Source organism: Erpetoichthys calabaricus, chromosome 5, assembly GCF_900747795.2.
Source record: "Erpetoichthys calabaricus chromosome 5, fErpCal1.3, whole genome shotgun sequence".
Taxonomy (NCBI): Eukaryota; Metazoa; Chordata; class Cladistia; order Polypteriformes; family Polypteridae; genus Erpetoichthys; species Erpetoichthys calabaricus.
This window is the reverse complement of record NC_041398.2, coordinates 156,928,474-156,943,821: the sequence shown is the minus strand read 5'-3', so window position 1 is coordinate 156,943,821 and position 15,348 is coordinate 156,928,474. Positions and strand designations below refer to the sequence as shown.

Genomic DNA, 15,348 nt, shown 5'->3' with positions numbered 1-15,348 from the left:
CGAGACCACTAAAATGAAGCATCAAAATGTCACTTAAGCAATATGTGCTTCATCAACAATAATTGAGTTCTCGTTAAGGAACTGGGTTGGAACAAAAACCTGCACATACTGCGGCTCTCCAGGACCGACATTGCCCACCACTGAGCTAGTTTGTTCACATTGCCAACTACCACTATCGTCTCTCCCCCGTGGTACTCTTTCAGCCTCTGGGGTGTAGATTCACTTTGGATAGTAAACATCAAGTGCAGTTATTGACATTGAATGTTGATGCCCAGTTGTGGATTGCTGTGTCTGTTCTGTAGACAAAATATTCCTGCTGCTGCTGGATTGATAATGCATGCTGTTCTTCAGTGAGTATTTACACGTAACATGAAATCAAGTGACAAGATGTAAACAGATGTTATTGGCATCCATCTTCTTAACACTAGAATCCCTGAAGCCTACGAAAAAACTCAGAATCCTGGGCCCCCTTAAATTCCTTCGCACCTCTCCATCAGCGTCTTTTGTTTTGCAAATGTGTCAATCAGCACAAACAGCAAGCAGACAGCTATCCCATTCCCCCCACCAATGCAGCTTAACTGGGGCAAAACGTTCTCCCAGCTCAAATATGTTTATCTGGGTGTGAGGTGCCTGGAGTTGTATAGGGTAAATATATCGTTGATTGGAACACATGCATTTCATGTGTGTTCAGTGTCTACAACGATCTATGTAAATGTAGGATGACAGAAAATGCAATGCAAGAAATGTTGAACATATACCTAAAACAAACTTTGTTATAATACTAATGACAAAATTTTGACATGATTGTGAAGACCACATCCATAAACCTTCTCTTAGGCCTTCCTCTTCTTTTCCTTTTACCTTGCAGCTCTATCCTTAACATCCTTTTCACAATATACCCAGCATCTCTTCTCTGCACATGTCCAAGCCAACTCAATCTTGCCTCTCTGACTTTGTCTTCCAACTGTCCAATCTGAGCTAACCTTCTAATGTACTCATTTCTAATCCTGTCCATCCTCGTCACACCCAGTGCAAATCTTAGCATCTTTAACTCTGCCACCTCCAGCTCTGTCTCTTGTTTTCTGGTCATTCCCACCGTCTCCAACCCATATAACAAAGCTGGTCTCACTACTGTCCTGTAGACCTTCCCTTTAACTCTTGCTGATACCCATCTGTCACAAATCACTCCTGACACTCGTCTCCACCCAGCCTGCACTCTCTTTTTCACCTCTCTTCCACAATCCCCATTACTCTGAATTATTGATCCCAAGTATTTAAACTCATCCACCTTCTTCAGCTCTAATCCCTGCATCCTTACCATTCCTCTGACCTCCCTCTCATTCACATACATGTATTCTGTCTTGTTCTTACTGACCTTCATTCCTTTCCTCTCTAGAGCAAACCTCCAACTTTCCAGGGTCTCCTCGACCTACTCCCTACTCTTGCTACAGATCACAATGTCATCAGCAAACTTCATAGTCCAAGGGGACTCCTGACTAATCTTGTCTGTCAACATTGCAAATAAGAAAGGGCTTAGAGCCGATCCCTGATGTAATCCCACCTCCACGTTGAATACATCCGTCACTCCTACTGCAGTTTTCAACACTGTCACACTTACTGTATCTTGTACATATCCTGTACAACTCTTACTTCTCTGCCACTCCCAACTTCCTCATACAATACCACAACTCCTCTTGAGGCACCCTGTCATATGCTTTCTCCAGGTCCACAAAGACACAATGCAACTCCTTCTGGGCTTCTGTATACTTCTCCATCACACCCTCAGAGCAAACATTGCATCTGTGGTGATTTTCCCTGGCATAAAACCATACTGCTGCCCATTAATCATTACCTCCCTTCTTAACCTAGCTTCTTCTACTCTTTCCCATAACTTCATGCTGTGGCTTATCAATTTTATCCCCCTTTAGTTACTATAGCTCTGCACATCTCCCTTATTCTTAACATTCAGTACCAATATACTTCTTCTCCACTTCTCAGGTATTCTCTCATTTTCCAAGATTCCATTAAACAATCTGGTTAAAAACTCCACTGCCATCTCTCCTAAACACCTCCATGCTTCCACAGGAATATCGTCTGGACCAACACCTTTTCCATTCTTCATCCTTTTCATAGCTGTCCTTACTTCCTTCTTGCTAATCCGTTGCACTTTCTGATTTCCATCTCCACATCATCCAACCTTCTCTGTTATTCTCTTCATTCATCAGCCTCTCAAAGTACTTTTTCCATCTGCTCAACACACCATCCTCACTTGTGAATATGTTTCCATCTTTATCCTTTATCACCCTAACCTGCTGCACATCTTTGCCATCTCGGTCCCTCTGTCTAGCCAATCGGTACAGGTCCATTTCCCCCTCCTTAGTGTCCAGCCTCTCATACAACTCATCATACACCTTTTCTTTTGCCTTCAGCACCTCTCTCTTCACTTTGTGCCTTATCTCCTTGTACTCTTGTCTACTTTCTGCATCTCTCTGACTATCCCACTTCTTCTTCGCCATCCTCTTCCTCTGTATACTCTCCTGTACTTCCCCATTCCACCACCAGATTTCCTTTTCCTCCTTCCTCTGTCCAGATGTCACGCCAAACGCCCTTCTTGCTGTCACTCTTACTACTTCTGTTGTCTGGCAACTCTTTACTGCCACCCAGTGCCTGTCTTACCTCCTCCTTAAACTCAACCTTGTAGTCTTTATTTTTCAACTTCCACCATTTGATTCTTTGCCCTGCCCTCACTCTTTCTCTTCTTGATCTCCAACGTCATCCTACAGACCACCATCCTATGCTGCCTAACTACACTTTCCCCTTCCACCACTTTGCAGTCTTTAATGTCCTTCAGATTGACTCTTCTGCGTATGATTTAATCTACCTGTGTGCATCTTCCTCTACTCTTGTACATCACCCTATGTTTCTCCCTCTTCTTAAAATACGTATTCACCACAGCCATGCCCATCCTTTTTGCAAAATTCACTATCCTCTGTCCTTCCTCATTCCTCTCCTTGACACAATACCTACCCATCACCTCATCATCTCCTCTGTTCCCTTCAACAACATGTCCATTGAAATCCACGTCAATCACCACTTTCTGTCCCATGGTTACACTGTCCATCACCTCATCCAACTCACTCCAGAAATCTTTCTCTTCCATCAAACACCCAACTTGTGGGGCATATGCACTGACAACATTCATCTTCACATCTTCAGTTTTCAGCTTCATAATCATTACTCTGTCTGATACTGTTTTCATCTCCAAAACACTCTTGACATTCTGCTCCTTTAGAATAATCCCTACCCCATTTCTCCTCCCACAATTTGAATCCACCTCTGATCCACCTGGCCTTACTCCCCTTCCATTTAGTCTCTTGCACGCACAATATATCAGCCTTCCTTCTCTTCATCATATCGGCTTACTCTCTTCTCTTACCAGTCATACTGCCAACATTCAAAGTTCCTACCCTCAGTTCCACTCTCTTTACCTTGATCCTGTCCTTTTGCCTCTGGACACTTCTCCCCCCTTTTCTTCTCCTTCTTTGGCCAACAGTAGCCCAATTTCCGCCAGCACCCTGTTGGCTAACAGTACTGGTGGCAGTTGTTGTTAACCCTGGGGTCAACCAATCCGGTATGGAAATTTGTACTGTTATCTGCATATTGATTTGCCAAAATTTTACACCGGATGCCGTTCCTGACATATCCCTCCCCATTTATCTGGGCTTGGGACCAGCACGAAGAAACACACTGGTTTGTGCATCCCCTGAGGCTGGCTTTTCTTTTCTGAGAATTAATAAATATTTAAATAATAATACCTTTCTAAGAATTAATATTTTACTAAAAGCAATAGCCAAAATACTGATGAAGCTGCTGCCAGTTTAGATAATTGTATTTTGTCATGCTTATTTTTTTATGACTCATGATTAATTGCTTTCTGGTTAATTAAAAAGTAAAAAGTTTTAAAACAAGTGAATTGAAATAAAGCAAAAAAAAAAAAAAAGAAAAATGGAAAAACTATTAATATACATTATTCTTTGATTGTTAGGCATTCCATATAGACAACTCATGACTGGTCTGGTTAAACAAATCGCTTCAGTTAAGAAGAAGAAGAATGATATTGAATTAAAAAAAAAAATATGATAGATGAAAAAACTGCAGACCTCCAGGAACAGAAATGCCCTAGCTTTAAGTTTCTAATTTTACCTTTCAGAAAGCTAGCTAAGGGTGCCACATTCATGATGTTGGGATTGTGCATGTAGAAAGGAACCTGAAATTTCTTTCAGTAATACTGAAGCATTATAAAAATTGAAGAAATCTTTTTGTAAAGAGTTTGGATAAGCACTTATTTAATCACTTATTTAATGTGTATGATGTCTTAAAACCTGAATCACTGTGCAGAACAAATTCCTTTTTAAAAGTTGACACATTTGATAATTTTGAAGTCTTCAGTGTTACGTTCAAACTATTGCCTCATTAGCAGCAATCAGGGGAGTACTGCATTTGTTGATTTAAGCTGTATTTAATAATTTTACCATTCAAGATTCTGGAGCAAATAGGGCATATAAATTTGAGCCTTGACTTCACAGACTATACTACACTACTCATTTCATTAAGAGTCAAGAGTAAGAAAAGTAGCAACATTTTAAATCTGGCTTACTTGGGCCCTCAATATTTAAGTTACTTTTGAGTTATGTTCAAACCCTCTTCTCTTATTAACCAATGGTAAATCAATTAGCATATAGTTACATTTCACAATATTTGCATTTTTAGAAAATGTGCTTGTTTTCAGTATTGCTTACCTTCATTTTTAACACTGAAGATTTGTAGTAATATCCTGTTGCCTGCTTTGTGTTTATAGATAATTGGGTGAGAGAGCTTAACCAATGGTGTCCTTCTCTCAGGGTTCTAGTGTACTACGGTAAGTGTCCGTTAGTAAGTTTGTTTATTCTATGGCTGTTTTGGGAATAACCTGGAGGTACTATGGTTAGTGCTGCTAACTTTGAATCCCAAACCTGATTGTTGACTATGTGGAAGTTGCAAATTCTTTGTCTTGTATGTATGTGTGGTTTCTTCTGGGTACTCCATTTTTCTTCCCATATCGCTGAAGACATACAAGGTTAATTGGTGATTTCAAATTGTCCCTATATTAAGTTATGCTAGTATGAGTGTGAAAGAACCCTACAGTAGACTGGCATCATGTCCAGGGCTGTTTACTGCCATTTACCCAGTGCTGCCAGCATAAGTTCTAGCCTTCTGTAACCTTGAATTAGATTAATGAGTCTGAGAATGCTACTTTATAGCTTTTTGTAGCTTTTACTGAATTTTTTTTTCTTTTTTATTATTTTAACTGAACAGGGTCAGTAGAGGACCGTAAATATCTCAGGCATGATATTATGAGCAAAGCTGTGGATTTTAATGTCATTGTTTCTACGTAAGTAAAACTTATAATTTTAACGGAAGGGTCTCAACAGCAAAGATAAAAACAAAAAAGAATAAGCAATAGTTAACAGAAAAGCATTTTCAAGACATTACAACAAAACAATATTTAGGCATTTAATGTTGGGTTATTTTCTATATTATGGTTGTTTGTTTTTCTCCTGTCATTTTGTCTTTGTTTAATTAAATGTTGATCACAATGAAGAGTCCGATAATGTTTGGCAGTAACCTGTTTCAACATATTGTGCTTTTACTTTGTAGTTTGCAGTCTGGAGAATGGTTACATTTTTTTGGCCTTATTGAGTAGGTTTGTTTTCAGTATCCAGCTACAAAGTTATGTATCAGCAGGCTTCATTGAGTTTCTCTCCATTAATATTAAGCACAATATTATTTAAAAAAATGCTGCAATTGAAAATATTATTCACAGGTTTATTCCACTTTTTTCTTCCAGTAAACTTGCATTTTCTTGACATTAGTACAGGCTTTTTTCTTTGTGCTTTTAGGCTGTTGTTAACATTTCAATAAAGGTTAATTCAAGCACATTCTCAAATTATTCCCTATTAGGCCACCTCTCAGTACAGTACCTGTTTTTTGGTGGCACCTAGTGGTGATGAATGGCAAAATGTTTCTCGGTATGTTAAAGAGAATATTCATAATGGCTAACACGGTACAACACCCTAGTACTATCGGTATGTTAAAGGAATACACCACCAAATTTTTTTTTATATATTACTTACCCATTTACCCCCATTTACATTAGCAGACACTTTTATCCAATGCAATGTATAAAAGAGGTCAGTCTAATCAAGTAAACATCAATCTTGGGGTGGTACTTTGGGAAAAAGTACACCAGGACAAGGGAGCAGAATTGATTTTCACAAGTAAAGAGCACAGAACACAAAATTCACAATTTTAGGTTACAAATAATTTACCAAACAAGGGAGTCTACAAACTCTTCTTTAAGACATTATGGGAGTCATAATTTTGAATAGAGTTGGGTAGTTTGTTCCACCAGCCGGCAGCTACACAGGAAAGAATCTGGATTGAGATTTGATGTCATGCAGAGGTGGCATCACCAAATGTCTTACCTCTGCAGACCTGAAAAGTAGTGTAAGACTTGACAAGTCTCTATCTATCTATCTATCTATCTATCTATCTATCTATCTATCTATCTATCTATCTATCTATCTATCTATCTATCTATCTATCTATCTATCTATCTATCTATCTATCTATCTATCTATCTATCTATCTATCTATCTATCTATCTATCTATCTATCTATCTATCTATCTATCTATCTATCTATCTATCTATCTATCATATGAAAAGGTTTGGGGAACCCTCCCAGCCTGCATAATAATTTATTGTACTTTCAACAAAAAAGATAACCATGGTATGCCTTTCATTTCCTAGGAACACCTGAGTACCGGGGTGTTTTCTGAACAAAGATTTTTAGTGAAGCAATATTTAGGTGTATGAAATTAAATCAAATGTGAAAAACTGGCTGTTCAAAAATTTGGGTACCCCTGTAATTTTGCCTGATTTGGATGCATGTAACTGCTCAATACTGATTACTTACAACACCAAATTGGTTGGATTAGCACGTTAATCCTTGAACGTCTTAGACATGTGTGTCCAATCATGAGAAAAGGTATTTTAGGTGGTCAATTGCAAGTTGTGTTTCCCTTTGACTCTCTTCTGAAGAGTGACAACACGGGATCCTCAAAGCAACTCTCAAAGGATCTGAAAACAAAGATTGTTCACTATCATGGTTTAGGGGAAGGCTACAAAAAGCTATATCAGAGGTTTAAACTGTCAGTTTCAACTGTAAGGAATATATTCAGGAAATGGAAGGCCACAGGCACAGTTGCTGTTAAACCCAGGTCTAGTAGGCCAAGAAAAATACAGGAGCGGCAAATGCGCAGGATTGTCAGAATGGTTACAGACAACACACAGATCACCTCCAAAGACCTGCAAGAACATCTTGCTGCAGATGGTGTATCTGTACATCGTTCTACAATTCAGCGCAATTTGCACAAAGAACATCTGTATGGCAGGGTGATGAGAAAGAAGCCCTTTCTGCACTCATGCCACAAACAGAGTTGCTTGTTGTATGCAAATACTCATTTAGACAAGCCAGATTAATTTTGGAACAAAGTACTTTGGACTGATGAGACAAAAATTGAGTTATTTGGTCATAATAAAAAGCGCCTTGCATGGCGGAAGAAGAACACCGCATTCCAAGAAAAACACCTGGTACCTACTTTCAAATTTAGTGGAGGCTCCATCATGCTGTTGGGCTGTGTGGCTAGTTCAGGGACTGGGTCCCTTGTTAAAGTCGAGGGTCAGATGAATTCAACCCAATATCAACAAATTCTTCAGGATAATGTTCAAGCATCAGTCACAAAGTTGAAGTTACACAGGGGTTGGATATTTCAGCAAGACAATGACCCAAAACAGTTTGAAATCTACAAAGGCATTCATGCAGAGGGAGAAGTACAATGTTCTGGAATGGCTTTCACAGTCCCCTAACTTGAATATCATCAAAAATCTATGGGATGATTTGAAGCAGGCTGTCCATGCTTGGCAACCATCAAGTGTAACTGAACTGGAGAGATTTTGTATGGAAGAATGATCAAAAATACTTCCATCCAGAATCCAGACACTCATCAAAGGACATAGGAAGCGTCTAGAGGCTGTTATATTTGCAAAAGGAGGCTGAACTAAGTATTGATGTAATATCTCTGTTGGGGTGCCCAAATTTATGCACCTGTCTAATTTTGTTATGATGCATATTGCATATTTTCTGTTAATCCAATAAACTTAATGTCACTGCTGAAATACTACTGTTTCCATAAGGCATGTCATATATTAAAAGGAAGTTGCTACTTTGAAAGCTCAGCCAATGATAAATAAATATATATATTGGGAGTTTTTCCTTGTCGTCTTAGAGAGTCAAGGCTGGTGGGCTGTGAAGAGGCAGGGCCTGTTAAAGCCCATTGCGTGACTTCTTGTGTGATTTTTGACTATACAGAAATAAATTGTATTGTATATCTATCTATATATCTATACAGGCAGTCCCCAGCTTACAAATGAGATAGGGACTTTAGGTTTATTCTTAAGTTGAATTTGTATGTAAGTTGGAACAGATACATTATTTTAATAAATGCTATTGTTGACCAACTGTAACACAGTGCTCTGTCAATGAATGATGGAGTTTCACCTCTCTCTGATTTTTTTAATTATTTCTACTTTATTTTCCATGGTGATGGTTTTTCTCTTCTTTACTGTATCACCAGCACTTGCATCAGATTTGTGTTTCAGAGACATTGTTGAAGGGTGAAGACAAAAGGTTATGATGAGCTCTTCTGCACAGCACTGTACACACTATCACAGCAGGAAGGCACCCCTAGTCAGCACGTCTGGTGTACTGACAAGAGACAACTTCCTGCTATGTACGTAACAGTACAAGCAGGCTTGCTATTGAGAATGAATGGGAGTAGCAAGGGGCGGTTCACCACCCACCTACCACACAGTCACCTCCACTACAGTATGCAGCCTGCCCACCAAGAACAAACACGCTGCGGCCAGAGGCGTGTAGTGAATCGCCCACCACCGCCCCCATTCAACAGGCAGCCACCGGAAGCACACTACAATGCTACCCCCCCGCCGCCCCATTCACCCTCAGTGGCCTCCGTTCAGCCACAACCGGGTCACTGCTTGCAGCATTGCCAGCCGCCCACCGAAATGATTCGGGGGGAGACATGTGTAGTGGGCGGGCAGTGAAACGCCCTACACCGCTCCATCCAGCCTGTGTTCAGTCAGGAGCAGTAGCTACGGCGGCGTAGTGGGCGGACAGCGAACCACCCCATTAAGCCTCTGTCCTGCACACGAGCAATAGCTGTGGCCGCGGTGACTATGGACCATGGGTCACTGCTCGCTTGCCGCTGGGAGCCGCCCGAGGGACACTACACTGCGCGAGCAGCGAAATCGCACCCCTCCAGCCACTACTTGCAGCATCCTCCAGCCAAAGATGACGGAGCAGCAGTTAATGAGGCACATGCGTAACAGCTGCGGCCTCGTTCGTAGGTGGGATGTCCGTAACCTGGGGACTACCTATACTTAATAATACATTAAAAACAGTCTGTATGGTAATTTAATTATTTTATTAAATGTTATTTTACTATTGCCTTAATTTTTTAATCAATTCCCCAAATGAGAAAGCTTTTTTGAGGATAAGTAATAACCAAGCTGCTCACTGCTGCCTTGGTTTATGTATTACTTTTTAAATTAAGCATGACTACATGTTTCTGAAAGTGAAATTTTTAAAATGCATCATTAGTTGCTATGGTTTTTTCATACCAGAATTACAAAAGCTACATTTGTTATCCTGTGGACTAGAGTGTTTCCAATAGCCTCATTTAATATGAGTGGAAATCAAATGTGTTTTCCATAACCAACTCAGCAGAAAAGACAACAGCATTTTGTAGGGCTGTTTTAGCAAACTAGTAAGCCATGGAAAGGCAGCAAGCCATAACAACTGTGTAGTGGCTGCAGTGGTGTGTGAGTTTGTCAAATATTTGCCATCATGTTTAAACACTAAAGTTATGGCATTGTGGCATGTCATCATCTTTTAACTTTTTGTTGCTGGGTCATTATGAGCATCCTGTTTCTATATTAACAAAAGGTTAGTAGCTACGGCATGCAGTGATAGATAAACAAGAGCGAACACTAAACCCCAAACTGTTGTGCATATGTAGTTAATTTATGTGAATTCTATCCTGACTGGAGAAGTATTTTAATGCCACATGTGAATGTGTAATCCAGTTAAACTATATAGAAATATAACCTATATACAGTAGTGACTTAATTTATTGGTAGAGGAACGGAAGAAACAGCAGTCACTCAATGTAAACCAAGACAAAACAGTTTATTAGGGTTTAAGGTTCAAAACAGAATTGATGCAGTAATGCTGCAGGAAAAGAACAATTTTAAAGAAATAACATTTACTTGTTTTTGGGCAGGTATTCCCTATGTATTAGCAGTGCTGATGATCGTAGTTTATTCAGAAGACTAAAACTTCACTATGCAATTTTTGATGAGGGTCACATGCTGAAAAATATGAATTCTATGCGCTACAAGCACCTTATGACAATGAACGTAAGTGCATTCAGCTATCTATATGTCTTGATCTCTTACTACCCATCTTTGGTGTAATTTATATCCTACATATGTTCAGGTATTTTCAAGGCAGCAGGCAGTATACTTGTTGTAATGGCAGTATTTTGTTCTATCCACAAGGTGGTGTAGAGAGTTGTGAACAAAGTATAGGCAATTTATGTAAATTTCAACTTGTATGCCTGAAAGGATGACAATTTTCAGATTGCAAACAATCTGTGTTAAATTAGTAGTTAGTTTGGGGGTGGGCTGTGTTGAGTGCGTCTGTTTTTCTTTTTTTAATTATCATTAACCACATTAACAATGTTTTCACTTCATTTATACATAAAACAGAGAATTGTGAGATTTTTAAAGAGGCTAAATTAGCACTTAGGCCTTGGTTTGATTTCAGACTAACATGTATATTGTCAATGTTCCATTTCAATTCCTTGAGTTAGAGTGGTGTGGCTTTTTTAGAACCACAGTTGTAAGTTGTCAGAATGATAAAGAACAGTTTTAGTGAGACAAATACAAAGTTGTTTAGATGCTTTATAAGCAATTTGTTTTTATTGCATTAGTTATAATAATCTGTGGGATTTGCACATAATATTCAGTAAGATTCTTGCATCCGTTCTGCTGATAATATGCATTCATTTTGCTTACTATTGTATACATACTTTTCTTCCCTTTCAAACTAGGCTGAGTACCGTTTACTGCTCACTGGAACACCATTGCAAAACAATTTGTTGGAACTGATGTCCTTGCTTAACTTTATTATGCCAAACATGTTTTCAAGCAGTGCAAGTGAGATTTCAAAGATGTTCTCCATGGTAAGTATATTCAAACATGTAAAACATGTAAGTGACTTTATATCTGGTATCATGCCACTGACTCAACCACAAAGACTTTACAGTGTATAAACATGGTTAACTGTTAATTGTCTACAAGTTAGCAATGGACTTTGCAACCATGATTAATGAGGGTGATTGTTTTATAATTTAGATTGATTTCTTCTTGTTTGAAGCTTATTTACAAAAGTTTTTTTACACTGTGTTATTTACATGAGTCAGTCCAAAGAAAATGGAGAAGTTGCATTTTATTACCTCTTCCATAATAATTTATTTCACAGATATTTAATTGATAAAAGTGACTTGTAATGTGCTTTTTAAGATTATATTATGCAGTATATATTTATGTAACTTGCTCAGTGATTAATTAGTAGGGGTTTAACTAAGGGTAGAATGGTTGTGCATTAGTACAGCTCTACTGCCTCACAACAAGGAGATTGAGGTTTGCACCCCGGGTGCTCCCTGCATGGAGTTTGCATTGAGCTTCCCATGTCTGCTTGAGTTTCCTCCCACAGTCAATACTCATGCAGGGTAGGTGAATTGGTGTTGCTACATAGGCCCCAGCATGTCTGTCTTCGTTTTGTGATGGACTCGTGCTGTTTTGTTCTTGCCTTGTGCCTGATGGTTGCTGATAGGCTCCAGCTGCCCCTTGACCCTGATCTGTATAGGTGGGTTAGTAAAATGGATGGATAGATGGATGTATTTAACCAGAGGTCTTGTTCATAGTTCAGTGTCTTTGCCACTAATTTAAATTGGTAATCAAAAAATCCGATAAAAGCACTACTACTTCAGAGTAGGTCAGTTAATATATATTTATAATTAGGAGGCTTTTAGTTTAAACATTGACACTTTATTTTTGTCTTCTAAGAAAAAGTTGCTAATACTCTTTGAAATTTTCTTAATTGCTGTGATGGCTAACTTCAGGGTAGCACTACACATTTACCATCTGTAGAGATTCATTTTATATTGTGGTTTAATACAAGTAGATGCATTTCCCTTTGGCTAAGTTTGAAATGTCCTGAACTATTGTTATGAACTTTTGGCAATATGGTTTCAATTTCAAGCTGAAAGTACAGCACAAAAATGCAAGTCTTCTTTTCTCTGGGAAATAAAGTCGATTCCAAAGTATTTTCTAAATACTTAATTGTAGTGATGAACCTATATGAAAATTTTTGGCCAATAACTAATAACTGATTATTTGAAAAGAAAAAACACCCAACCGATAGATTGTTTGATTGTTCTTCTGGCATTGGTTAAGTATATCTGTGAAAGTGTAATAAATGACATTTGCAAATTAAGAAAAACCAATGTACATTTATTTTCTGACATGAAAATGATACAAACTCTTGTCCTCCAAATAAACAAAAGCAGTCTCTGAGTTCTATAATTTTATAACTTAACACTAGAATTACCAGAGCCTACGAAAAAACTCGTAGATCCGTCCCACTTTAAATCGCTTCTTAAATCCGTTCACACCTCTCCACCAGCGTCCTTTGTCCTCTAAATGTGCAGATAAAGACAAGCTGCAAAGAGCTGACTATTCCATCCCCCCACCGAACGTGCACAAACTTCTCCCAACTCATGCCTTGATTGATTATCTGGGAGTGAAATGTAGTTTTAGAGTGGAAATAATAGATCGTTATTTGGAACACGCGCATTTCATGTGTGTTCCGTTTCTACAGTAATCTGTGTAAACACATTTTAAAACAGAAACGTTTTTCTTATTCTAGTAATAAATGACAAAATGTAGGCATAAACTATATAATGTATGAAGCCTGAAGTCCAAATATCAAAGAAACACTTTCACGAAAGGTACAAATATAACAGAACAAGTGCGCTTTTATTCAAAAATATAACTGCAGAAAAAAAAGCTGCCTTAGAGTGTGACATTGACACTTATTTACTATGACAGCCCTGTGGCGCAACAGTATCAGTTGCTGACTGGGAATCAAAAGGTCATGAGTTTGATCCTGCTCGACTCTCTTTTGAGAAGTGAACTGCTCTTATTTTTACTATTTTAGAATAAAAAGATACATTTGATTTCACTCTGTAACAGCCGTGTAATTTATGATATTTGTAAAGGTTAGCATTGTTTTCGTTTTTTTTAATTCACTTTTCATTCTCTTAGTCGCGTTCAGGATCCTTCCCTACCCCATCTGACACTGCTGTTTTCACATAAAGACGCTCTATAGCTCAGCAGTGTATCACGATACATAGAACCACGTGTTTTTTTTCCCCCCAATCTTGCCAGTCCCCACATGTTGCTGTATGCTGTTTCTTTTGTACTCCAGAACATGCAGAGGAAAGCCTAGTAAAGAGCAGTAACTTCAGCACTATATGCAATCATCAGACACTCCCCATCTGACACTGCTGTTTTCACATAAAGACGTGCTATAGCTCACCCGAGGAGCGCCCTTCCTACATTTATGACATGTGTACTTGTTGCAGTGAACACACCTCTCTGTGCTATGGTTCCTGTTACACTGAACAAGCACCTGTAATTTGCAGCTCTATTCATTATCTCAAAACAAATATATGTGACGTTTTGAAGAAATCATTTTATGACGCGAATAGTACCAATCAGAAAACATTGTCGAAGTAATGCAATATTATTTGAAAATGCACAGCGTCAGATTGGGTGTGATTTATACTGGTGCTGTTAGAGTCAGATCAGAAGCTGAATAACCTGAATAAGCTCCTGTTGTGACTCTAAGTAAAAAAGTATGAATTAAGAAAATAGAACAGAAATAACCGCAATCGACATTTTAAACTTAACGATTTACAGTGCATACCAATTTATAAATTTTATGTCCGTTTGAGGCTACAAAGAAAAAAAAACACTTCCTCCCCAGCGGGGAATTGAACTCTGGTCTCTACGGTGCGGCAGGGCTGCTGTGCTCTGAGTCAGCAAATCTCAGTGTTACGCCACAGAAGGTGTTGTTACATCTTTGAACCTTTTGTGAAAGTGTTTATTTGATGTTTGGCCATCAGGCTTCACACATTATATTTGTTTATGCCTACATTTTGTAACATTTATTACTAAAATATGAAAAAGTTTATGTTTTAAAAATGTGTTTATACAGATTACTGCAGAAACGGAACACACATGAAATGCGTGTTTTCCAAATAATGATCTATTATTTCCACTCTAAAACTCCAGTTCAGTCACTCCCAGATAATCAAACAAGGCATGAGCTGGGAAAACTTAGTGAACGTTTTGCGATGGTGGGAGATGGAATAGCCGGCTTTTTGCTGCTCATCTTAATCAGCACATTTAGAAGACAAAAGAGAGGTGAGAACAGTTTTAAGGTGGGCCAGATGTACGAGTTTTTTCGTAGACTCTGGTAATTCTAGTGTTAACTGCTCTTATTTTAAGTCATTGGTCATCACTTTAATTCAGTGCAGGCAACTGTAGCTTTATGCATTAACTGGTTTGGAAGCAGACCACCTAGTGTGACCCAAATCGTTGTTGACAAATAAGAGCTGCTCATTTTTCATCTGTTGCATGAGACACAGAGTTAAATAGACTTTCACTATCAGTGCTGGTACAAGGTGCTGACAGGCACTTCCCCCCCAGCTGTGCCAGTGAGGATGACGGCTTTGATTAGTTCCCCAGTAAAAATGTGTCTGGCTTCTCGTGGTTAGGAATGGTAGGCTCTGTTAGGTAGCCAACAACTTCCTGTGTGGACAAACTTGCCCTCTGTGTTGCGGGACTATTATCTTGAACAATCCGTGTGAACATGTCCAACTGGTTTTCTGCATTTGCACCACCACCTGTGTCCACCTGCCAGCTTTGATTTTAGAATTTTTGAAAGGACAACAGAAAACAAAACCTGTTGAGCTTTACATAATAACATTCACTACATACAGAACATGTTAATGAATTTCTCTAATAATGATTCTGA

General features: G+C 38.7%; 1 protein-coding gene across 5 annotated transcripts in view; it reads left to right on the top strand.

Moving 5' to 3' along the window:
• Window positions 1-15,348, top strand: part of smarcad1a (SWI/SNF-related, matrix-associated actin-dependent regulator of chromatin, subfamily a, containing DEAD/H box 1 a) — a 275,401-nt gene that overhangs the window by 152,820 nt on the left and 107,233 nt on the right. For all 5 annotated transcript variants that reach the window (XM_051927736.1, XM_051927737.1, XM_051927735.1 and 2 more), the window contains 4 exons: window positions 4,859-4,918; window positions 5,356-5,431; window positions 10,463-10,598; window positions 11,294-11,425. In XM_051927736.1, coding sequence (XP_051783696.1) covers window positions 4,859-4,918; window positions 5,356-5,431; window positions 10,463-10,598; window positions 11,294-11,425 — 404 coding nt within the window. The remainder of the gene's footprint in view (window positions 1-4,858; window positions 4,919-5,355; window positions 5,432-10,462; window positions 10,599-11,293; window positions 11,426-15,348) is intronic.